This window comes from Ixodes scapularis, unplaced genomic scaffold, assembly GCF_016920785.2.
Source record: "Ixodes scapularis isolate PalLabHiFi unplaced genomic scaffold, ASM1692078v2 PGA_scaffold10__122_contigs__length_95168666, whole genome shotgun sequence".
In the NCBI taxonomy this organism is placed as follows: Eukaryota; Metazoa; Arthropoda; class Arachnida; order Ixodida; family Ixodidae; genus Ixodes; species Ixodes scapularis.
This window is the reverse complement of record NW_024609836.1, coordinates 36,610,017-36,636,014: the sequence shown is the minus strand read 5'-3', so window position 1 is coordinate 36,636,014 and position 25,998 is coordinate 36,610,017. Positions and strand designations below refer to the sequence as shown.

Here is a 25,998-nt window from a genome sequence, read left to right as displayed (position 1 = left end):
GAACTCAAAAGTTTTGTAAGAAATGTGTTTCAGAGATGGGAGCCCATAACTACATACTTTCACCACCCTTAATTTGAGTAATACACAATTTTTATTCGCCCAATACAGTGCCCTCACATGGAACATCCTTGACATATCGCAATAGTCTCTGCTACCCCCTTCCCCCCCCACACACACACACGCACACACGCACGCACGCACGCACGCAAGCACGCATGCATGCACAAATATTTGCGGTTTGAGTAAACTCGACAATTTTGTAAACGGCTAATGTTGAGAAAACATAAAATCGAGCTTTCGACGTATTCACCACCACATGAAACTTTGACAAGACGGGCCGAATTAAAGTGAAAACATTTCTTAATGCTTGCATTCCGATTGGTTTCTAAGACGTAGTAACCTGTAACAGACAAGGGGGGGGGGGGGGGAGGGTACTGCGACGTATTTTATAAACGGCTGTTTATTCACTGGAACAAGAGAACGTCAATCAGCACTGAAGTTTCAGCTTGCGACTTTATGATAAATCAGATACTATAGTTATCGGCCCCTCTACATGTCTTTCCAGAGGCTCATTACGTCGACGCCTTTAAAGGTATCCTCAATCTTCGCGCGCATCTTTGCGATGTTTTCGTCCGTGAAGTGTTCCTTCCAGTCACCCACGTTTCCATTACGAACAATTTTCACTTCGACCGGTTTGTCGGATTGCGTTTCTACACTAGGGTTATTTACAAAAAGGTTCATGATCTCATGAGTATCCGTTTTCATGAAAGTTTTCATATAGCTAAAGCTGCACTTCTCAAGAACACTGTAGAAAACTTGTCGGTCCTTCTGGAGCATGAGTCCGTACTCTTCCCCCAAGAAGAACGCCAGCCGGAGAACCACGTCGGCTGTGTTTGCTTGGAGCCCTTCGTAAGTCACGAAGAAAACGTTGGGCTGGTCCTTGAGCTTGTAGCCCGAGAGTACGTGCTGAAACCAGTCGCCGCCACCCGTTGTACCTTCGATGAAAGAATCGACGCAGTCGTCGAAGAGTCCGTCTTCGAAATTGAGGCCCGGCAGTTCCCGGAGAAAGTAAAACATGGACAGGCAGCAGTCCCACGGATTCCGGGCAACGTAGACGTATTTGGCCTTGTCGTTAAACTGAATCTTGCCTAGGGGAAGGTGCGTCCTAATCAGTCGCGGTGAGCTATTGGACAGCTCACCCGAGAACTCGATAAAGGGCGCCCTTTTGGCAAGCTCGGCAAACGTCTTGGCTGACTCTCCCTTGTTCAGAATCAGCTGAATGATCTGCTGGACCCAGTGAGACCCGCATCTGGGAAATGTAGTCTGAACAATGTCTCCATTTTCAGGAACGAACTTCAGGGCCTGTCTGTAGATGTCTGGCAGTATCTGAATGGAAACGTTGTCGCCGTCTATGACCTGGTAGGTTGGGCGTCGCTTGGAAGCTTCCATGTCTCTCTGACTGCCAGTGTCTTCTTGCCCCTGGAAGGTGTATCTGCGGGTAGACATTATGGGACTGTTGTAGTCAGGGAAGAGGGATACTTTAAGAACTGCACGGTCTACGGAGTCAAGTGTGATGCAAAAGGTGACACTTGATATTGTTGATGTTTAGACAGCAACCCTTGGCTGCCCTGAAGAGTGGCAAGGTGTACCTTTGAAATAAGAAACAATGCCGACAATATTTGCTTAAATGACTACTGACGACCCCGACGTCTACAGGCTGTGTTAATTTGCGGCTAGGCCTTCTAAAACGACGCGAAAATCGGTTTCTTAAACTATTGCGCTACGATTTTGTCCAGCGTTGCCCACAGGTGGTGCATGTTTTCGATAAAATTTGCAAAGAGCGAACTTGCCTGGGAAAAAAGTAAAAACAAAGAAAAAGCATTAGCTTCTTTGGAAACACAGCGAAGCCCCCGGTCCTCAAACAATAGGGCGCCCCTCTTGGAATCTACCCTCACGGATTCGGTGTAAAAAATAGTATCTATTATTGGTCATGTAAAAGTACCTTTTGAAATATATTTTTGTTTTAACTCGTTTTAGAGCGCAGCTCTAAGGCGCCCGTTTCCGGCTTGAGCGGTGTCGGCGTCGCCGTCGGCGTAACCGCGCGCTGCATTGTGGGTAAATTTCCCCGCTAAATCTAGCGGAAAATTTTCCCCGCGAGATCTAGCGGAAAAATTTCCCCGCTAAATCTAGCGGAAAAATTTCCCCGCAAAATCTAGCGGAAAAATTTCCCCACTAAATCTAGCGGAAAAATTCCCCCGCTAAATCTAGCGGAAAAATTTCCCACTAAATCTAGCGGAAACATTTACCCGCAAAATCTAGCGGAAAAGTTTCCCCGCTAAATCTAGCAGAAAATTTCGCCGCTAGATTTAGCGGGAAAATTTCCCTGCTACATCCAGAGGAAAAATTTCCCCGCTAAATCTAGCGAAAAAATTCTCTGGGGGTCACGTGATCCCCCCCCCCCCCCCCCCCCCCCGAGGTCACGTGACCACCCACCCCCCGAGAACACGTGACCCTCAGTTCCCTTCCCTCCTCAAGAGCTGCGCTCTGATTCGGCGTTACAGGGAGTTGTACACGGCTTTCATTTGTTTCTTTTATTTTTTACGACCATGCGAATTTTGCGGAAAACAAAACTTAAGGGGTAAAAATCACAATTTTTTTTTTAGAATTGTTAAAAACAATTCTATAAAATGCAGTGCAAAACAAACACCGCTTTTGCTAGGTAAATATATTCTTCTGAAATATGCAATATGTTTGAAAGGTATTTCCGAGTGTTTTAAGGGTTCAGATCCGTAAAAATTGTTCTGTCAAGCTGATATTCACCTTTTATTTCGATAAACGCGGTACTATATGCAAAGATTCTCACTCCGAGTGGATCGAATTGTGTTCATTCTACTCCCATCTTAAGTTTCGTTCTCCTCTTCTTCCTTATCATTATTTTATTGCCTCCGGCACATTACACACTCCATGGTTTCAGTTTTCATCCCTCATAGGATGGTACGAGATGATAAATCCGATTGCACTGAGCTCCATGATGCTGTTCTGTCCTTGATAATATGGTCTTCGGGAAGCCTTGTTGTTTGGTTGTTTTTGTCACCACATAAGGCCCGGAGAATGTAGCCTTAGGGCCTCGGAGACCTTTCCGGACCAGGACCATGTCGCGTGGTTGGATTTCTAGGATTGGGTTGTGATGTCAAACAGCATAATTTCTATTTATAATCTGTACTTCTTATGGTCGCTGTCGCTCTTTAAAGATGACTTTGTTAGTTTGGCCTAAAATATGATCAGAGGGTAACCAAGAGCTCTTTCCACAAGCCGGGAAGTGCGGGCTATGGCCCGGCCCAGCAGTGTGGGAGGTTTTGTGGTGCGCAACAGCTGCCTCAAGCGTACACTTCCATCCACCTCGAAGATCTGAATAAATCTCCAGGAACCCTTTGATGTCTCGAATTACCCTCTCGGCCAGCGAGTGTGCCTCTGGATGGTAAGGAGCAGGGAGCCTTAGCTTGATGTCTCTTGCATCAACCCACGATTAAAGCCTTTGCTTCTAAATGCAGGGCCATTATCTGCACCATATCTTCGGTTGTTTTAAAGGCATCTCGCTCCACGAGGTAAATTACGGTGTCTGCATCGTCCTTGCCAGCGTTGGCGGCCACGATTCGTGAACATTCATCAATGGTGACGAGAAACGCTTGGGTTCTCTTGACGTCTTCTACTTCTTCATTTCTGCAAAATTAAGATGGACGGTTTCAAAATAGCACATTGGAATACTTACGCATCACCATTTGATTCCCTATTTAGTCTATACTTTTCCGTGTTGATTTGGCTCGCATGACATGTCCGGTTGTAATAGACTAGATAAGTCTTCATGTCCTTCCTAGTGAACCCCCTTGTTATTTTCAAGTAGGTTCTCCAGAACCCATCGTGTCCTCCCAACTCAGGGCTATCGTTGTAGAGTTATGATAGGGTGGGTACATTTTATTCGGCCTCGTGATAACTTTCGTTTCGAAGTTTTATGTATTGTGTGCCTTTCCCAATGCCTACGTGATTGATGCCTCCATCAATGGTTTGCTTTGGGATGTGGAGTCTCGATAGGGTATCTGCATCAGGTAGTTCGTCTCCAGGCCGAGGTACAACGTCGAAAGTAAATTATTGTGCTTCAGTAAACCTCCTGGCGAGGCGCCCTTTTGGTTAAGATAGGCTCAGAAGGTGGGTCAGTGCACTCTAAGAAAAAAAGGAGCGTGCCTTGCTCCCTCAAGGGAGCAAATGCGCTGACACAACCATTGGTCCCCTAGGGGAGCAACGGTGACGGGAGCAACCATTGCTCCCCTACCGTTAGTCCCTCAAAGTTGAACCCCCAGGAGTAACTTTTTCACCCTTGCATTTATGCCCCTGGGACTAAATGTTGCGCCCTTACCTTATTTAGCACCAAATTGCACGCTTACACACCCAGGTGGCGCTAGTCAACGTCAAATTCAAAGTTGGTAAAAAAATATAGTATCGCCGGGGTAGATCTTTTCCGCGCTCATTACATTCACATACGAACAACGCTTATTTCACATTTGCACACTTTATACACATTTCAACATAGACAAGGAATTAGAACAAAGATGACCACACACAACACACGCGACGACACGCTATTTCAATCGTCACACCAAAGCCTACCCATCCGCCTTTTATACTGATCATATGAGAGGAGTCGTTTTGTCAGTGACCATCTCAGCCGTGAATGATGTTACAAATATGGTGCTGCTTTCGCACCAATATTGTTCTCCAATATTGTTGCTAAACTTTGCAAGGAGTGTATCTCTTACTAAGAAGTAACGGTACGCACAGTAATTATTTGTGACAGTCTATAAAACAGCGTCCCCATAGGCTCCCAGGAGCCATGTTCTCGCTTCCCCGCATAGCTTCCCCACTGCGCGCATGCGCGTCTCCGTGGCAACCCCAAAGTCTCTTTTGAAAAAAAAAAGAAAAAAAAAAGATTGGGAAGAATACAAAAAGAAAAGAAACCAGAATTTATCTTTTGTGCCTTTGGAAACTTTTTTACCGCGTGCTAAGTGATAAAAACATTTTTCTACGTTCCACTTAAACCATAAAGAAAATATGAACGCTTTCAAAGCACGTTCAAAAGTATGCAAAGGGGAAGGACGCCAGGACAATGCTCAAAAGCGGCATGGCCAGTGCATCAACAATGGCTGCGCTTGAGTCAGCGGCGGCTTCCACGACGTGCAGGTGCGGAGGCTGCGATCGTTATAAAGTCAGCTTCAACCCTTAAACATGCCGCCTCTTGCAATTTTTGATGCTGCGATTGTCTGTGGATACCTCCCCCTGCGTTCCGAAACAGTAAGTGCGTCGCTAACGCTGGCCATCGGCGATGAACCAGACGCCGCCATCTTGTCCGCACGTCTTTTGCTCCCGCGCTCTTGCTCCTACGCGCCTTTCGCTGCTTTTGCTCCTGCGCTTTTGCACCCGGGGCTGCTTTTGCTCCCGCGCGCCTTTCGGTTAGTCCTGGTCAAGTACATTTAGTCCCCAGCATTTGCGCACGGTACCTAGCTCCAACCAGATGGTCTCTTCGGGGAGCAAATGGGAGTTCAGAGGACCAAATGCTGCCGTTAGTCCTTTGAGACCATCTTTTTTCTTAGAGTGCTTGATTGTTCCTAAAAAGCCCCCCACCCCCCTTTCGAAGTGTCAGAGAGTCCCGACTACTGCAGAGCTTCTTTCTCTGTTATAGCATATTTTTATTCTGCTTTTGAGAGTAGTGCAGGAGTAATATCCTATAACGTTGAACTGACGATTTGGTGATTCTGTTATCCGCCTCTGATACAGAATGGCTCTCGTGCCATACAGTGACGCATCTGTGAAACTTCAAACGGCAGGTCGTGGTCTGCCAACACTAGGATGGGGTCTGACGAGATATTTGTGACCTCATTGTACACACTCTCGCGTTCATGAGACCAGATGACCGGGACTTCTTTTTGAGTTAAGACAGCCAAGCAGTCTGTGTTTGTAGCGTAGTCTTTATGAACGCTCGTAAATGTCCAGACAGTCCAAGAAACACGCGCAATGAGTGCACGTCATACGGTTTAACCAGTTGAGAAATTCTCTGCACAGACTCTTCCTTGGTACTTTTTGTTTGTCCACCAAATAGTGCTCAAAGCAAACACAACTCTATTCTGAAAGAATTCGCTTTTCTTGGCATTGATTCTGAGTTTCGCTGCGCCTAGTGCTCCTCGAACTTAGGTCAGATGGTCGGCGTGCTGCTTTTCTGTTTGTGAGTAGATGATAATGTCATCCACATACATATTGCAGAAACGGCCCAAAATTATATTAGGAAAATATTCATCATCTTCTGAAACCAGGCTCCAAAAATCTTCAATTGAAATGGTAGTCTGCTATACTCATAAATGTCGAAAGGTGTCACAATTCCTGTGAAATTCTTGGTATCTTCTTGTAGAGGAAATTGCAAGTAACCCTTATAAAGATTGATTTTTGAGAACTACGAGCATCCTCCGGTTTCGTTGATTATGTCATCAACACGTGGCATGGCGAACGGAGAGAGCTCAGTTTGGCGATTGATTTGACGGTAGTCCGTGCAAAGTCAAAACGTACCGTCATCTCGGTGCGACCGAAACCTGAGATTGAAAGGTTGACGTTGAATGTCCGATGATTCCAGCCTCCAGCATTCCTTGAAGTTCATGTTTAGCCACATCTTCTCATGAGACATGCTGTATGATTTCTTTCTGACAACTGTGATGTCACAGAGTTTGAAAGAAAGCTGAATAGTTGTGGTGGCCGGTGGATATTTGTCAATGCATATCATCTCTGTGTAGACCTTTGATATCTCTCCTGGATATCAAACAGCTCGAGACAATTGTGAGGATGTCTGTCATGAACACTCCTTGTTTGTTGTCTGGAGGTACAGTTACTTTATCGTTTCCTATGCTCAATCGGAGGCGTTTCATGTCTAGCCGGCACAAAATAAACATGAACGCAACGTCTCTGATGACAAGCGCCTCCACTGGCATTTTCTATCGGTGGAATTTATGCTGCATTTGTCTCACTGTAATGCATAACTGTAAACTTTTATGGGTTTCCCCACGCGTATTTCTCCCTATTCACAACATTTTTGTTTACCAGGTTGATGGATGCACCAGTATCAATCAAATCATCAATGCTCCTGCCATTAACAACAATGAAGGCATAGAGGATGTTCGGCGTGATTAAGTAGACAGCCTCGTCTGCTGGAAGTTCACATTTCTGTAGGATAACATTTTGTTCTTCTGTGGGCATGACTTCAATGTTATCAATGAAGTTGCCACCCGTAGTCGTCAAAGCCTCGCTTGTTCAATTCCTGCTACTTGCTTGGATTGAAGAATTTGTATACTTCGAGCCCTTAAGCTTTGTGGTCGCACGTGGGATTTTATGACTTGCGCTGGATGACATGCACACACCTTACAATGAACGTAAGAGATCCTGTACGGTAGTTGGCGCACTTGGATGGATATGTCTTTGACCATCCTTGTTTATTCCATGGATAATTATAAAAACAGCGGATGGCTTTGGTAATGCTGGATCGGCCAGTTGTAGCAGTCTTCGCCTGTCATGAAAGCAGATTAGAATGCTGCCTTCTTGGTATACATTGGAAATAGCCTTGTCCAAGCGTTTAATGGCATTCTTCTCAAACGATGTAGTAAAGCTCCTTTTCCAAGTCCCACGAGTCGTCCACATGTTCACAAATGCGAAGCTCATACCACTTCTTTGCATTTCCTGCCAGGTAGAGTCACAAGCTTTTCACTTTGTCTTCGTCTCTTGTCCAGTTGTTTCTCCCACATGCGTACTCGTAGAAGTCAAACCAGGTAGTGGCTGATAACGACTCGCCGTCGAATGCGTCCCGCTTTACGAGTTCTGTATTCCGGTGCTCTTGTCCTCGAATTGTTTCAGTCATGACTTCGATGAACTGTCTCACTTGCTCTTGTTGTGAAAGTTGTGCACGAGCCGGTTCCATAACAAGTTGAGGCACGATTTCCGCGCTGACAGTCTCCTGGATGGAAGTGGACAAAGTTTCCTAAACAATCGTTGAAAATCAACCAGTTTAACGTTCAGTTTTGCAATACCCCTTTAAATGATCTCCTCCGGTGCCAACGTTGCCTTGGTGGAGACGAAATTGATGATCTCTTGGCTATTGGCCGCTTCTTCGAGGTAGAACGGTTCCGCGTCATCTAACTTGCCACTCTCGGTTGCTGTCTCCCATCCTTAATGTATAACAGGATGTGCGCCGTACACAGGAACAATTTAGGCTGCACCAAATGTAAAGAATCTCACACGGAGTGGACCGAGTTGTGTTTATTCTACTCCATCTTGGATTTCGTTCTGCTCTTCTTCCTCATCTTTATCTTATTGCCTTCGGTACACTATACCATATATAGACCTTAAACTTTAGTCTGTTCGTAGCAAGTGAAACAATGTATGTTACAATATTTGAATAAAACATGTTTTATTGTTTTACCGAAAATAACTGTACAATATTGAGCATATAGCAAAATACTCAGTTTTCAATACAGAAAGCTCATAAAGGTGGTAGGTCTAGAAATGCATACTCAACAGTTACAGATAGTGTAGTATTCGCACAGCAAACAATAAAATTGAAAAAAAAACATGCTATTTTAAAAAGAAAAAAAAGCTATCTTTGAATTTTGATAATTTACAGTTATGAAAATATTGCCAATAGAGTTTTCAAAGCCAAAACCGAGATGTGTTTTGTTTCAAACTGCGTACTTTATGCCTATATGTACCTTGTAACTAAGATAGCAACCAAGCTAAGTTTTAATAAAATAATATTTTGTAAAAGCGAGACAAATTGGTTTTATCATTGGCCCCATGCAACCCTATTGCGCTGCATATATTGCATTGATGTTTCACGGGGCCAAAGTTAAAACATATTGTTCTCGAATTTAGAAAATAATGCTTCAATCAAACTTCGCTCGCTTGTTGTCTTAGTTACAAGGTGCCTATAGGCATAAAGTATGTAGTTTTATATTAAAAAACACTTTAGATTTTCGCTTTGAAAACTATACTTTTGCAATATTTTCAACACTGGAAATTCACAACATTTAAGGACTGTTTCTTTGCTTTTGAAACATGGCTCTTTTTTCTAACTCTGGTTGCTTTTTGTGCGAATCCTATATTATCTATGACCGTAGGGTGTGTATTTTTAGACCGACTGCCTTTAAGAGTTTATTTTTTGAAAACTGAGTATGTTGCTTTATGTTCAGTATTGTAAATTCTTTAGGAAAAACAATAACAAACGTTTTATCAAAATATCTTTTTAAATAAACGATATTTGTCTTACTACAAACACACATAAGTATTAAGTATGGTAGCGTGTTTTTCAAAAATAAAAGGCGAATATCAACTTTCTTTCGCTATTTTAACGCATCTGAACCCTTAAAACACTCAGAAATACGTAACAAAACATATCGTATAATTTAGAAGAATATATTTACCTAAAAAAGCGGTTTTTATTTCGCAGTCTTGCTTGAAACCTTATTGAGAAGAAAAATAGATGTTTTTTTACCCCTTTGGGTTTGTTTTCCGCAAGAGCCAAAAGCAGGGGTTTCCCGAGGAATTGAAATTAGGGGTGGGGGGGGGGGGGGGGGGGGGATGGGGGTAAATTCTAAGGGGGGGGGGGGGTTAGGGGGTGGGCACTAAAATGGAGGAGTTGCAAATTAAGGGGATGCCTTCAAAAAAACAAGGGGGGGGGGGGGGTGTACATTTCCCCTAGGGGGTGTGTAGACAAATCACAGGTCCGAGTTTCGTAAAAAATTGTTATAGCAAAAGCTAAGCTAAGAAGGACGTCGCTCTTCAGAGCACGCTTACCGAATGCGACTTCTATTCCCTCTTGCAACAGCAACTGACTCACTTAGATGGTTCGACGCGGCCGACTTCCAGGCACGATACGCTGCGTTATCGCGGAACAGCGTCGTGCGTCACGCTAGATAAAGTCTCCTAGATTGCTGTGTAAGGGCTGCTATAGCCGGGTAAATAGAGCTGTCAAAGTTGATAAACGTTCGCTCTCTGAAGGCGACATTACAAAAACAGGTTACCCTCATCAGGTCCCATAGGGTAACCGCCCGATAATGTACTTTATATAAATGTATATCTGTTGCAAATAAGATTAATCGATTATATTCTATTCTATTATATAAAGGAGAAGATTACGCTCGACTTGGCTTTCCCTTCGCGAGTTTATTAAAATGCTCTGAATTTCCGGGTAAACCCCCAAAAAATACTAGACTGCATTTTTTTTTTTTTTTTTTACAGTTTCAATTTATGCGATAAATTTAGCTATTCTATATTTTACTACCGAGAAAGGAAAAAAAGGATCCGGTACTCCTTATAATTTCCGGAAAATGCCGCGGAGAATATTTACTCAGGAAAGGTAACTCTGGAACATTTTCTAATCTCTGAATATTATCGAAATGCCGTCGTCGACATGTGAATGTCCCTTCCCGACAACCCGCCAAGGCAGCTAGCTCTAAATCTCGGTCACGACTGCAGCCGTTTGGTAAGTTCGCGAACGCGGGCCGTTTGGTAAGTCTGACGAATTTCTGCAGGGTGATGTCACAGTTCATTTGGCAAAGTCGCAGCTGGCAACCATCGCTTTTCAAACTATGCGGAGAGCAAATCGTCTGCTTTTCGCGCAGGAGTTGCGGTGACGTTAGAAAGACACTGAGCTCTGATTGGTTCTGATTGAAGGATAGTGGGTAGACCTCAAGGTAGCTGGCATTGAAGTCTACCCACTGTCCTTCGTTTAGAACCAATCAGAGCTCGGCGTTCTGACGTCACCACAACCCCTGCAAAAGAAGCAGGCGAACATGCGCACCGCACAGTCCCTCACAGGGTGAGAACGGCAGAGAGGTCTTTCAGTTGCAACATTTCCAGCGCAAGCTTCTTGGCTCCGATAACGCTTCGGTGTCTCGCGAGCTTCGAGCGTGCTCGTGCAGCCGAAGCACAGCGGAAGGCGGAAGACACAGCGCCAAGACACTCGTATTGGCGAGGAACGCTCTAATTGATAATGGTTCATAGCGGTCTTGGTGCGACTGGTTCAGAACGACCCTTTCAAAGCTTCCAAGATTTGAGCGGACCGAAATGGCTATTGCCATGGCAACTGAGACCGATCCGCCTGTTTCTCTTGAGAGGTTCGCTCGTCTGTATGTTAGTATCTGTTTGTGTCCGGCTAGCTGGCGCTGGACAGTGGCGGTGGATATGCCGATACTTTTTTTTTTGTCCAAAAAATACGCCCTGCCGCTCTCATCCCGTCAATTGCGCGACAAAAAAAAAAAAAAAAAAAAAAAATCGCGCCGTTGTAATCTGCGTTTGCGATTGTCCAAACATTCACTATGACGTCTTCATTTCGATTAATTTCGCTTTCATCGGCAAAAATAAGAACAATATGTGAGACTTAACTCTGACGGTGTTGGTTTAAGAATTGGTGACTCCAAACGTCCATCGCGTTTTTTTTTTGCTCGTACCATTTGTCTTGTAGTGGTAAGTAACCAGGGTTACAACGCGTGACGTCACGGCGAGGCAAATACTGATCATAACGTCACGAGCCGAAATGATATAAGAGGTAGCTAGCGAAACATCTCAGTGTTAACATCTGAGGCCAGATTTCAACCAGAACCTACGAGTTATTCACCATCAACCGCGATTGCAATTTTCAGTTCTTTTTTTAGGAAGATGGCGGCCGAGCAGATCAGTTCCGATTTCAATAAGGTTTATAAGGACTGTTAACTAATTTTTTTCTTTCTTGTTTTTCTTTTTTCTTTTATTTTATTTAATATAAAATTAAAATTTCAATCGTAGCATGTATTTAGACATGCTAAGATTTAAGCTTGGGCGTGACATTTTTCAAAGGTTAAAACAGCGCAAACGACGAGGGACAAGAAGCAGAAGGAGCGGCGGCGGCAACTGCATCACATATTTAATCTACGAACAATTGCAAGCCAAAGCGGCAGAAAGCGCTGCGGGTTATCATGGTGCTACAAAGCCTGGCCGTGACCGACGGACTGCGACTGCTGCTCTGGGCTACGATCAACTCATCAATTCCTGCCCGCCGGTGATTGGCCAACACTACGAGCCGTGCGCAACAGGTCTTCAAAAGACGAGTGTCTTCACTGTGTCCGTCATTTGGCAGCGGCGGCGGCAACTGCATCACACACTTAAAGGGATTGTCCGGTCAAATCTTGTATTCGAGAAAACAAGTGCACATCATTGTTATTGCCTCGAGACGCATCGTACGTGCAATATTTGAATTTTATATGCCCCTCTGCATGAGTAATTGAATTTATACTGCTCCAATCGCACTCTAGCGTAAACGCTGTTTTCGGTGGCAACATGGGAGCTCTGACGTCACACAACACAAAGCGAGCAGGCGAGCATTTCTGTCTCGTCGTTTACCTGCGAGTGAACGCCTCAGCGTGCTTCGTTTATGTTGTTGTGCTCGACTTGTTTCATGGTTGGGTGAGATTTTTGGTGCGCGGTTGGGTGCCACAACCACCGGGCAGCACCTGGGCAGCACATGCGAGCCAAGACGTGACGTTCCACACTTTTCCGTGAGACGTGTAGTGACGAGCAAAATGGATCGTCGCCGTGCGTAGGGACTGGGTTCCCATCAAGATCAAGATCCCGCTTATGCAGCAATCATCTCACAGAAGAGAGCTGCGAGCTGAGCTCCAAGCGGACAGAAGGCTCGTAAACAGATGTCTGATGCTGTGCTAACGATATTCAACTATGTCCATTCACTCCTCGCCCAAATCGGATCAATCAATTTGATTATGCAGTGAAACCGAAACCAACAGCTAGACCATCTGGAAACGATACCAGAAGTTGTATTTAGCACCCGTGCATCCGAAGTCTGTTTGACCCGCATGTGTAAATAGAGCACGGCTACGATTCACCAAGCTCGTCCAAGTCAAGTGACGCATTTGAACGATTCGCCGATTGCCTTCGACCCGCGGTCATCGCCTCTGAGAGAAAGACCCGCAGCCTCATCACCGATCAAGTGGATCCGCCGATATGTGTACCTAGATACCGCTTCGTGTACCCAGTTGCCGCTTCAGAGGCGAAATCTGCGTCCTTTGCTTTGCAGGCGCTCCTAATTCGATCGGTGTCCGTCTCAGTTGTGTTTGCGCGAAACGGCATACGTTTGCTTGAAGCATATGGCTGTTTTCGAGTAATATCCTGCAGGATATTACTCGAAAAGAAAAAAGTCACGCCTTTAGCATGCTAAAGGCGTGACTTTTTTTGCACACGCTTGGGAACTGAAATAAAAGAACCGCATTTCAGTAGGGTACAGCCTAGGACAGCGGTTCTCAACCATTGATGTTTCGCGGACCCCTTGTGGATCGGCGGAGATGATGGAGGACCCCGTTCGTGGTGAGAGGAGAGGAAAGGTGTAGGTTAAATATAATAATGATTTAATAAATGGATAAATAAGAAATAAGAAATAATTTCATAAATAAAAGGGCTAGTGTGAAGTATACCTCTCTTATTGTCGTTCACACGAAAGAACTCGCCCGAAAACTGAAACGTTTATATTCAACCTAAAAAAAAGAAAAAAAAAAAAAAAAAGCTTTTATTGCCGGGCTTGACTGATGAGGCAGGGCTTTGCGGACCCCTGGAAGGCCTTCGCGGACCCCCATTTGAAAACCACTGGCCTAGGAGACTATACAATTCGAAACAAAATACAAGACATCCATCAACCAACGATGGTTATCCCGACCATCCGACAAACCCTTGCGTTTTGTGACGTCATGCAGTGGCTACGCATGTCAGCCATTGACAATGGCGAAATTCGGGGTGCAGTTTCGTACATACGCTCATGAAAGGTTTAGTTAATAACGGGAGATCATATATCAGAATAAAAATGTTGTTTGTCTATATGAAGGCTCCCTCGACATAACAAGCGCAGAAACTTAAGTACTTCCGGTTTCGACCGGACAATCCCTTTAGTGGGCATGGAAACAGCCTGAGGATGCAGTCTTCTAATCCGTTCTGCTTCATTGTACAGATCCTGCTTTGCCTGTGTTTAGCGCCTGTCTGGGCATCGCCGTTCTCTCAAGTTCTCGTCACAACAACGCTGGCCACGGAAGGATTTCCAGTTTTTCAAGATAAATCCGACGTACGTTTTGGCGTACTCGCGTACTGGCCGCAGTATGCCTTTACCCGGCACAAGGAAGCTACCCGATCGACATCGACACTAATCAACGAGGCTTCAAAACCGTGGAACGTCGAGTTCTGTCAGCGGGCATGGAAACAGCCTGAGGATGCAGTCTTCTAATCCGTTCTGCTTCATTGTACAGGTGGGTTCCTCTCCGTCGTTACATACTAGACGAACGAATAACGTCGTTCTTCTGCTGTTTCCATGCCCAAGTGTTATTTGTGTTACGGTCATTGAGTGTTATGATGTGGTAAAATCGTTACTAGCACTTTCGGGCGACATTGAACTTAATCCCGGCCCCATGAGCGACGTTCAAGCGAAACAATTTGCGGATTTGATGCAGCTGGTGAGGGATATGAATGAACGATCTTTGAAATCTGAAGTTGGGCAAAACAGTTTACTAGACAGTGTGAAAGAAATAAGAGAAAGTCAGAGTTCAATCGAAAGAAAAATTAACGACATCGGTAATCGACTTACGCTTGTCGAGAATAAAGTATCTGCGCTTGAATTGGTTGACCAAGATTTCAACACAGTGAAATGTCTCGCTGAAAAATTAAATTATGACAACGCCACTTTGAATGACCGTCTAAACGACCTTGAAGATCGATCACGTAGGGATAATCTAATTATTTATGGTTTGGCGGATTCTCCGTCCGAAACTTGGTCCGTTACTGAAAGAAAAGTTCTCGAGCTTGCTTCTGGCTCTCTTGAGTTACAGGTGCCCCCAGACTGCATTGAGCGCTCACACCGCATCGGTGCTTTTAGTGCCAATCGCTGTCGCCCAACAATAGTGAAATTCTCCTCCAATAAAGTCAAGAATTATGTATTTTCGTCGCGTTTTAAGTTGAAAGGTAGTGACATTTACATCTGTGAAGATTTCTCGCCAGCAACCCGCCAAGCTAGAAAAAAACTAACTGAGTTTGGAAAAGCCTCTAAAAATGTGTTTCAACTACGCTACAATAAACTGTTTATTAACAAGAGGTGTAATATGTATAACTCAGTGTCTGACGAGGTGTTTGATCTCGGTGCTGGTCCTGATAGGAGTGAAGGTGATAACGTCAACAGGCCTCCCATTAACTTGCATCAAACGCCCTCATCTGATAGGCGCGAAGGAGATAACGTTAACATGCTTCGTAACACACATCAAGCGTCTTCTTCACCATAACATGTGGCAAGGGGCGTGGGTGCTATTCCTTTTTCCAAAAATGTGTCAGCACTTTTTAGCAATATAAGGAGTATTTTACGTCATCGTGATGAATTGTGTTCAGCTATTGATTCTTGTAGCGCTGACGTAGTAGCTTTAACCGAAACGTGGCTGTCATCGAATGTTCGGAATTGTGAAATATTTAGTTGTGATAAGCGTTTTAATGTCTACCGTTGTGATAGGGGTGCACGAAATGGAGGTGGCGTTTTATTGGCAGTTGCCGATCACATTGATTCTTTCTGTGTGCGTTTGAATAGTGATTTAGAAATAGTTTGTTGTTGCTTGCGTTTGAACTCCCAAAAAGTTATCTTAGCCGTGTGTTATCGTCCGCCATCAGCTAATCCTTCTTTTGTTTCGAATCTTCATGATGTTTTGAACTCAATAATAGTGCGCTTTCCTTCATCTCCTATACTCCTCCTTGGTGATTTCAATTATCCTCAAATAAAATGGTCTCACCCGCATATTTTCTCTAACCCTTTCTCATCAGATGCGGAAGATTTTATAAAGTCATGTGATGACTTCAGTTTTTCGCAGCTGGTGTCTCTTCCTACTCGAATCACTGCTACAACTGCGAACGTATTAGATCTCATTTTGTCAACTTCACCTGAACTTATTTCTTCTGTTACTTTCATGCCGGCTCTCAGCGACCATTCGCTACTACATTTTTCGCTTGATGTGCCAGCCAAAACAGCACAGCGAACTCTTAAAAAAATACGAGACTATAGTAGAGGTGACTATGACTCTATTAACGGTGCCCTTGGTCTTTTTCTTAACGATTACTTAGACCACTTTTCTGACCATTCTTTAGAATTAAATTGGACATTGTTTAAGACGCAGGTTGAGCTCCTAACGAATAAACATATACCGCTACGTAACATCCCAATTGTTTCGAATTCCCCTTGGTTCAATAACACTCTAAAAAGACTTTCCAATAAAAAGAAGCGCAAATTTCGTGCAGCAAAGTTAACAAATTCGGAGGTTAAATGGCTCGAGTATCATGAGGCTGCCAATGCTTATAAAAGTGCAATCGCGGATGCAAAGTCAGTTTATTTTTCTATCACCCTGCCATCACTACTAACCAACAACGTCAAACAGTTTTGGAAGGCGATTAACGGCAATAAAAACACCACACTGTCTCTGTTTACTTTATCAGGTGAACCTGTTTCCACCGATGACTGTGCAAATGTTTTCAATTCTACTTTTGTTGAATCATTTTCAAACTGTATTTCTTCAACTTTACCTCAACTTCAACAACGCGCTTTTCTGTCCATGTATCCCATCTTAATTCAAACAAGTGGAATTATAAAGATAATTGAACAGCTAAAAATATCCTGCTCCGCGGGAGTTGACGGAATTAATTCTAAATTTTTGCTAAGAACAAAAGAGTATTCTTCTATAATACTGTCTAAATTATTTGAGCAATCACTTACTTTAGGCTGTTTACCTGACGATTGGAAGGTGGGTAAAGTGGTGCCCGTGCATAAAACCGGTGATCATCATTCTCCTCTCAATTACCGTCCCACTTCCATAACAAGCATTCCGTGTAAAATTCTTGAGCATATTATTTTTTCTCATCTCGTTCAACACCTAGAATCCAATTCATTCTTTACTCCTGCACAACATGGCTTCCGTAAATCATTTTCGTGTGAAACTCAGCTACTCACCTTCACTCATGACCTTCACCTTATTCTTGATCGTGGTTCCCAGGTGGATTGTATTTTCCTTGATTTCGCCAAAGCTTTCGATAAGGTGTCACATAATCTACTACTCCATAAGCTTTTCAAACTTAACATTGATCAGGATGTACTTTCATGGATTCGCGCTTTCCTTAATAACCGATCTCAATTTGTGTCTGTGAATAATACCTCTTCAAGTCCAGCTCCCGTGACATCAGGCGTACCTCAAGATTCAGTGTTAGGTCCCCTGCTCTTTCTTATTTTTATCAACGACTTACCTTCCTGCGTATCGTCCTCTATTAGCTTATTTGCAGATGATTGCGTTCTTTACCGAGAAATATCTAACACCTCTGATGTTGCTATCCTTCAGTCTGACCTTGATTGTGTTTCTAATTGGTGTAACAAATGGAACATGCAGCTCAACACTAACAAATGTAAAGTAATGACTGTTTCTCGTCTTAACTCGCACTCTACTTTCTACCATCTAAACGGTGTTTGGTTGGAAGGCGTATCATCGTATAAGTACTTGGGGATCCATATTTCACCGAACCTGTCTTGGGAGCCTCATATTCGCTACATAACTAACAATGCTAACCGCATGCTTGGCTTTCTCAAACGTAATTTTCCATCTGTCCCTGTATCTCTCAAGCTACTACTATACAAAACCCTTGTCCGCTCAAAATTGGAATACGCCTCCCCTATATGGGATCCCGGTACTGACTTACTTACAACAGCAGTCGAAGCTATTCAAAATAGATCTGTTCGCTTCATTCTTACTAACTATCACCGTAGTGCAAGCGTAACATCCATGAAAACGTTTTTAAACCTACCTAACCTTTCTTCACGTCGTGAGTTATCCCGTCTTTGTCTGTTTCATAAAATTTATCATCACAATTCTTCCTTGCATCAAAAATTACTAACCCCTCCCTCATATGTCTCGCCACGCGTCGATCACCAACACAAAATCGGTATACCTGTTTGTAAAACCACTACTTTTTATAATTCATTCATCCCCAAAACAACAATCACGTGGAACCACCTTCCATCGTCAGTTGTGTCTGTAACAGATGCCATCATGTTTAAGCGTTGTTTAACCACTTTTCTAAGTTAAAATTTCTTATGTTCGTGTTTCTATTCTTAGGTTGTCATTTTGTTTTTTAGTGATTTTACTTTGTAACCCACTCCCCTCTGTAATGCCCTCGGGCCCTGAGGGTACAATAAATAAATAAAATAAATAAATCCACGAACAATTGCATGCTGGTTCTGACTTCCCTTGACTACTAGAATAGTGTTGCTGTTGCTTCTGCTTTCGCTGCTGCCAAGCCTAGCGTGTTGGTTTTGTTTATTTTCATTGTTTTTCTCTATGTCGGAAAACGTAGTCAAACTGTTGAAAATCAACTTAAACAGGAGCTCAAGATGCTCAGGGAGTCACTTATGAGGGATATCAGGAGAGAGTTACGTGATATACGTGCCGATTTAAAACAGTTAACGGAAATTTAAAAAAAAAAGAAGGAATGAGCTTTATTAACCAGGAGAACGAATCAATGAAGCAGTCACTGGCTTTAATAAAAAAAAGAGAACTCTGGCTTGAAGAAAGAGAACGCTTAACTGAACGGTAAATGTGGCGAACTGGCCAGAGCGCTGAAGGACACCGAAAGCAGGTTAGTCAGCTGCGAGCAATACTCGCGCAACAACAACCTCGAGGTGAAAAGAATCCCAAAAAACCAAGCTGAAAATGTCGACCTACTCATAAGTAAACTCTGTGAAGTAATTGTCAAGCCGATACCCAAGGTGGATGTTGAAGCATGCCACCGCGTGCCGACTAGAGATAGGGAAAAGAGCAATATCATAATGTACGTCCCAAGAAATGTAACGAAATACATTTTATCCTGATAGTATCGCGATACAAAGAAACACTCCAAATGTATTTCGATACAGAAAAACAGATACTGGGTGAAAAATGTATTGTGACGCAAAAATACAGATACGAAATGTATTTCTGAAATACTATCGCGATACATTTGTATCGCGATACTGCCCTACACTGGCTACGAGTCGCGGTTCCCATGTGTTGAGCGCTAGAAATGGTATGCGTCATAGTGATATCATCTCGCCGATTGATTCTCGCTCGAAAAGTAGCTCTGCTCACTTAACGTATACACACAGTTTTACTTTTCTGTGTTAAATTGGCCGTTATTATCTAAAATCATTTATCTCAGCCAAAAAAAAAAAAAAAAAAAAATCATTTCATGGCACCTTTAACTTGGGGTGCAGCGAAAGCTACGGGAGCAAGGTAACAACTTTGAGAGGTGCCGATCTTGTTCGGTAGTACGTGCATCGAAAGCAGCAACCGGAGCTCTGAGCTCGGACTCGCACTACTTACCTCGGTCCATGGTAAGGTTGGGATTGAGTGCCGGGTCCGCGGACCTTCGCACACGTCCCTAATGACTTCAAGGTCACGTGATACGCACGTTTTTCCAGTCAGCGGATCTGGTTCCCCTAATTTGTCTGCAGTGTGAATACACCATAAACTGTACAGCAGAACCAGAGTCGACTCTAAAAGGCGACCCTGGTCGCATTTTAGAGTCGCATTTTGACTCCGTCTTCTAAATGCTTGATTGAATAAAACATTTTGTTATTTCATTGAAAGAACCGTGACAAGTGAGAATCTTTCGGTGTCTGTACTAGGCCTAACTATTTAGTTTTAACATCGTTTGATATTTTAGACGCATTATTATTGAGAGCGTTTACACCTTGTCTACAGCCTTCTGTAAACACGACCCATTAGAAAGATGAAAAAAAGTGAGGTGTAAAAAAATTAAAATTATTTTGAACTCAAAATCGTGTTTTAGAAAGTGTTCGGCAAAAGTCTCTATATTTATGCATTTATTGTTGTAATCCAGTCTATTCAAGGCGTCCTGTAAGTCAGGTAAGGTGAACCAAAAGTTTATTGGCACAGATACGTGCTCTAGGTTGAGTGGCCATAACCCGAATGTGGGCACGCGGAGGCGGTTTTTGGATCGCGCAGCAGCCGGCGCTCGCGTGGACCCTCGCACTGTCTTGCGTCCGGTATGCCATCACCATAGCCTTCTTTATACTGACGAAACCTGGCAGATCGCCACGAGATCCGGCCGCCGAAAGTGAAAAGGTAGAGCGGCAGAACGACAAATGAGAGGAGAGGTATGTAACGGGCGCCCCGCTGCAGTGAGACGCCGAAACACACTTGTCCCGAGCGATGGAATGTCCGCTCGTGCTCCTCGCATTCATCGCGCTACCGCTTCTTAAGTCGTCGGGTTTGAAAACCCCGTTTCAGGTCCTCGCCTGCGGAAAAGATGTGCGCTGACTACAGGCTCCTCGAAAAATGCTCTGTGCTACCAGATCCTCTATGGCTTCGTCGTCGAACTGCCAGGATTTGTCAGTATAGCGGAGGCTATGCCATCACAAACCAGTACACAACAAGTATTTAGGGTTCTGTTATATCCTTTGCTACTATTTCCTCTGTCTCTCTCTTTCTCTCTTTTGTGTATGTGTATGCATTTCTCTCTTTTGTAAGTGTATTTCCTCTGTCTCTCTCTTTGCGTATGTGTGTGCACGCGGGCTCACACATGCGCACACGCGCACGAGCAATGCACGCGCACACATACGTACACATACACACGCAGAAGTATTAGCAGTTTGAGTTTACTCGACAATTTTGTAAGTGGCCAAAGTTGAGAAAACACCAAATTGAATTTTCGACGTATTTACCACGTGGAACTTTAGATTTCTTTGTTTGATCAAACTCTTCGCTTCCCATTTTTTGAAAGGAGTTTCTTTGACAAGATTGGCTGAATTCAAGTGAAAACGACCCTTAAACTTTACATTCCGATAAGTTACTAAGACGTAATAACCAGTGATGGACAATTGGGAGGGGGGGGGAGGGGCTGGGGTGCTGCGAAGTGTTTTATAAATGGCTGTTTATTCACTGGAACACGAGAATGTAAACCAGCACTAAAGGCTTGCGACTTCATGATAAACCAGATACTACAGTTATTGGTCCCTCTACACGTCTTTCCAGAGGCTCATTACGTCAACGCCTTTAAAGGTATCCTCAACCTTCGCCTTGATCTTTGCGATGTTTTCGTCCGAAAAGTGTCCTTTCCAGTCACCCACGTTTCCGTGCCGAAGAATTTTCACTTCGACCGGTTTGTCAGATTGCGTTTCTACGCTAGGGTTATCTACAAAAAGCTCCCTTATCTCATTGGTATCCGTTTTCATGAAACTTTTCATATAGCTAAAGCTGCACTTCTGAAGAACACTGTGGAAAACTTGTTGGTCCTTCTGGAGCATGAGTCCGTAGTCTTCCCCCAAGAAGAACGCCAGCCGGAGAACCACGTCGGCCGTGTTTGCTTTGAGCTCTTCGTAAGTCACGAAGAAAACGTTGGGCTGGTCCTTGAGCTTGTAACCCGAGAGTACGTGCTGAAACCAGTCGCCGGCGCCCGTTTTACCTGCGATAAAGGAATCGACGTAGTCGTCGAAGAGTCCGTCTTCGAAATTGAGGCCCGGCAGTTCCCGGAGAAAGTGAAACAGGGACAGGCAGCAGTCCCACGGATTCCGGGCAACGTAGACGTATTTGGCCTTGTCGTTAAACTGAATCTTGCCTAGGGGAAGGTGAGTCCTAATCAACCGCGGTGAGCTTTTGGACAGCTCACCCGAGAACTCGATAAAGGGCGCCCTTGTGGCTAGCTCGAGGAACGTCTTGGCCGACTTGCCCTTGTTTAGGATCAGCTGAATGATCTGCTGGACCCAGTGAGACCCGCATCGGGGAAATGTAGTCTGAACAATGTCTCCATCTTCCGGAACAAACTTCAGGGCCTGTCTATAGATGTCTGGTAGTATCTGATTGAAAACGTCGTCACCGTCTATGACCTGGTAGGTTAGGCGTCGCTTGGAAGCTTCCATGGTCTTTCAGGCTGCCAGTGTCCTCTTGCGCCTGGAGGGTGTACCTGCTGGGTGGACATTATGAGACTGTTGTAGTCAGAGAAGAGTGCTACTTTTAGAACTGCATGGTCTGCGGAGCCTAGTGTGATGCAAAAGGTCACATTTGATATTGCTAATGTTTAGACAGCAACTTTTGGCTGCTTCTAAAAGTGGCAAGGTGTACATTCAAAATACGAAACAGTACCGACAATTTTTGCTTCACTGGCCACTGACAACCCCGACGTCTACAGGGTGTGTAAATTTGAGGCTTGGCTCTTTAAATCGAATGCTAAAGTCGGTTTCTTAAAGTATCGCGCTACGATTTTGTCCAGCGTTGGCCACAGGTTTTCGATAAAATTTGCAAAGAGCGAACTTTCCTGAGCCAAAGGTCTTCAAACAGTAGGGCGCCCCTCATGGAATCTACCCTTACGGATTCGGTCTAAAAAAATTGTATATGTTATTGGCGACGTAAAAGTACATTTTCCAATATATTTTGCTTTAAAGAGTTTTTTTCTTTTTTTTACGACCATGTGCATTTTGTTGAAAATAAAACCGCCGAGGTTAAAAACGCAATTTTGTTTTTCAAATAGGTTTAAAACAAGAATGAAAAACAAACACCGCTTTTGGAAGGTAAATATATTTTTCTGAATTATGAAATCGATTTGTCATGTATTTCCGAGTGTTTTAAGGGTTCAGATTCGTTAAAATTGTTCTGAGAAGCTGATATTCACCTTCTATTTTGAAAAACGCAGTACGATAAATAAAGATTTTTATTCTGAGTGGACCGAATTCTGTTTAGTCCACTTCACCTTAAATATCGTTCTGCTCTTCTTCCTTATCATTATTTCATTGCCTTCGACACACTACACAGTCCATGGTTTTAGTTTTCATACTTAATAGTATGGTAGGAGATGGTATTTCCGATTGTGCTTAGCTCTGTGATGTCGTTCTGTCCTTGATAATGAATGGTCTTCGGGAAGCCTTGTTGTTTGGTTGCTTTTATTACCATAAAAGGCCCGGAGAATGTACCCTTAGATCCTCTGAGACCTTTCTGGGTCAGGACCATGTCGCATGGTTGGATTTCTGGGATTGGGCTATGCTGTCGAACATCGTAATTTTTGATTCTTGATCTCTACTTTTTATGCGATATTGATGGTCGCTGTCGCTCTTTCAAGATGACATCAGTTTGGCCTAAAATATGATCAGAGGGTAACCACAAGCTCTTTCCACAAGCCGGGAGGTGTGAGTCAAAGCCCGGTCCAGCAGTGTGGGAGTTTGTGTGGTGCGCAACAGCTGCCTCAAGCGTACACTTTCATATAACTCGAAGATCAGAATAAATCTCGATCAACCCCTTAATGTCTCGAATTAACCCCTCAGTTAGCGAGTCTGTCTCTGGATGGTAAGGAGCAGGGATACTCAGCTTGATGCCTCTTGCATCAACCCACGCTAGAAACCTTTGCTTCCAAACGCATAGCCATTATCTGCAGCGATGTCTTCGGTTATGTTGAAGGCGCCTCGTTCCACGGGTGAAATTACGGAGTCTGCGTCCTCTTTGCCAGCGCTGGGGGCCACGATTGGTGTACATTCATCAATGGTGACGAGAAACGCGTGTTTTTTCTTAACGTCTCCTACTTTATTCTTTATTTCTGCAAAATAAAGATGGATGGTTTCAAAACAGCGCCTTGGAATACTTAGGCATCACCATTTGATTTCCTATTTAGTCTATACTTTGCCGTGTTGATTTGGCTCGCATGACATGTCCGGCTGTATTAGGCCACATAAGTCTTCATGCCCTTCCTAGTGAACCTCCTTGTTAGTTTCAATTAGGCTTTTTAGAACCCATCGTGTCCTCCCGACTCAGGGCTATCGTGGTAGAGTTGTAACACTATATCCGGGCACGTGATAACTTTATTTTCAAATTCCTATGTATTGTGTGCATTTCCAAACGCTTATGTGATTGATGACCCTATCCATGGTTTCCTTTGGGATGTAAAGTCTCGGTAAGGGTATCTGCATCAGGTAGTTTGTGTCCAGGTCAAGGTGCAACATCGAATGTCAATTGTTGTGCTTCACTAAACCACCTGGCAAGGCGCCCCTTGGGCGGAGATAGGCTCAGGATATGGGTCAGTGCTTGATTGTTTCAAAAAGCTTGAAGTGTCGCCGTTCCAGATAACTTCGGAAATATCAGAGTCCTGACTATTGCAGAGCTTCTTTCTTTGTTGTAGCGTAGTTTTCTTGTGCCTTGGAGACTAGTGTTGGAGTAATATCCTATAACGTTGAGCTGACGATTTGGTGATTCTGTTATCCGCCTCTGATACAGGATAACTCACGTGCCATACAGTGACGCATCTGCGGAAAGTTTAAACGGCAGGTTGTTGACCGCCAACAGCAGGATGGGGTCTGATTTGTGACTGGTTCATTGTACACACTCTCGCATTCCTCAGACAATATGAACGGGACCTCTTTTTGAGTTAAGGCAGTCAAGCACTCTGTTCTCGTAGCGTAGTCTTTATGAACGCACGTAAATTTCCAAACAGCCCAAGAAACACGCGCAATGGGTGCAAGTCATGCGGTTTAACCAGTTGTGAGATTCCCTGCACAGACTCCTCCTTGGCACTCTTCGTTTGTCCATCGAATACTCTTCAAAGCAACACAACTATATTTTGAAAGAATGCGCTTTATTTGGCATTGAATTTTAGTTTCGCTGCGCCTAGTGCTTTGAAAACTTAGGTGAAATGGTCAGCGTGCTGCTTTTTGTTTGTGAGTAGATGATAATGTCATCCACACACACATTATACAGAAACGGCCCAACATTATATTAGGAGAATGTTTATCATCTTCTGAAACCAGGCTCCAGAAATCTTCGATCGCAATTGTAGTCTGCTATACTCATAAATGTCGAAAGGTGTCAGAATGAAATTTTTGGTATCTTCTTGTAGAGGAATGTGCAAATAACCTTTATAAAGGTCGATTCTTGAGAACTACAAGCAACCTCCAGTTTCGTTGATTATGTCATCAACACGTGGCATGGGGAACGGAAAGAGCTCGGTTTGGCGATTGATTTGACGGTAGTGCGTGCAAAGTGAAAACGAACCGTCATCATTTGGTGCGACCGAAACCTGAGATGGGAAGGTTGACGATTAATGTCTGGTGATTCCAGCCTCCAGCATTCCTTGAAGTTCATGTATTAGCCACCTCTTCTCATGGGGCATGCTGTATGATTTCTTTCTGACAACAGTGATTTCACAGAGTTTGAAAGGAATTTCAATAGTGGTGGTGGCCAGGGGATATTTTTCAATGCGTATCATCTCTAGGTAGATCTTTGATACCTCCCCTGGATTCCGAACAGCTCGTGACAATTGTGAGGATTTCTGTAACAGACACTCCTTGTCTTGAGGTACGGTTATTTCATCATTTCATATGTTCATTCGGAGGCGCTTCACGTCATGCCGGGAGAAAATAAACATGAACGTAACATCTTTGATGACAAGCGCCTCCACTCGGATTTGCTTTCGTTGGAATTTAATGACCACTGCCGTCCATGTTCCATTCGTCTCACTGTAATGTTATAACTGTGAACTTTTGTAGGTTCCCCCACACGTATGTCTTCCCTATTCAAAACTCTTTTTTTACCAGGTTGATGGACGCACCAGTATCAATAACATCCTCGATGCTCCTGCCATTAACAACAATGATGGCGTAGAGACTGTTCGACGTGATTAAGTAGACAGCCTCGTTTGCTGGAAGTTCACATGGCTGAAGGATCACATTCTGTTCTTCTGTGGACATGACTTCAATGTTATCAATGAAGTTGCCACCCGTAGTCGTCATACCCTCGCTTGTCCAACCTGTCCTATTTGCTTGGATTGAAGAATTTGTATAGGTCGAGCTTTTGGGCTATGTGGTCGCACGTGGGCTTTTATGACTTGCGTTGGATG

General features: G+C 43.9%; 2 protein-coding genes across 2 annotated transcripts; both read right to left on the bottom strand.

The window, feature by feature from the left end:
• Positions 1-429: 429 nt before the first annotated feature.
• LOC115325899 (sulfotransferase 1C2) lies at positions 430-1,485 on the bottom strand. Its single transcript, XM_042288747.1, has one exon. The coding sequence runs from the start codon at positions 1,447-1,449 to the stop codon at positions 550-552; it is 900 nt and encodes a 299-aa protein (XP_042144681.1). The 5' UTR covers positions 1,450-1,485; the 3' UTR covers positions 430-549.
• A 19,546-nt stretch (positions 1,486-21,031) lies between these two features.
• On the bottom strand, positions 21,032-22,084 carry LOC115325934 (sulfotransferase 1C2-like). The gene has a single exon (XM_029986658.4). It carries the CDS (start codon positions 22,040-22,042, stop codon positions 21,143-21,145), a length of 900 nt encoding a protein of 299 aa, XP_029842518.3. The 5' UTR covers positions 22,043-22,084; the 3' UTR covers positions 21,032-21,142.
• Between the last annotated feature and the right edge of the window lie 3,914 nt (positions 22,085-25,998).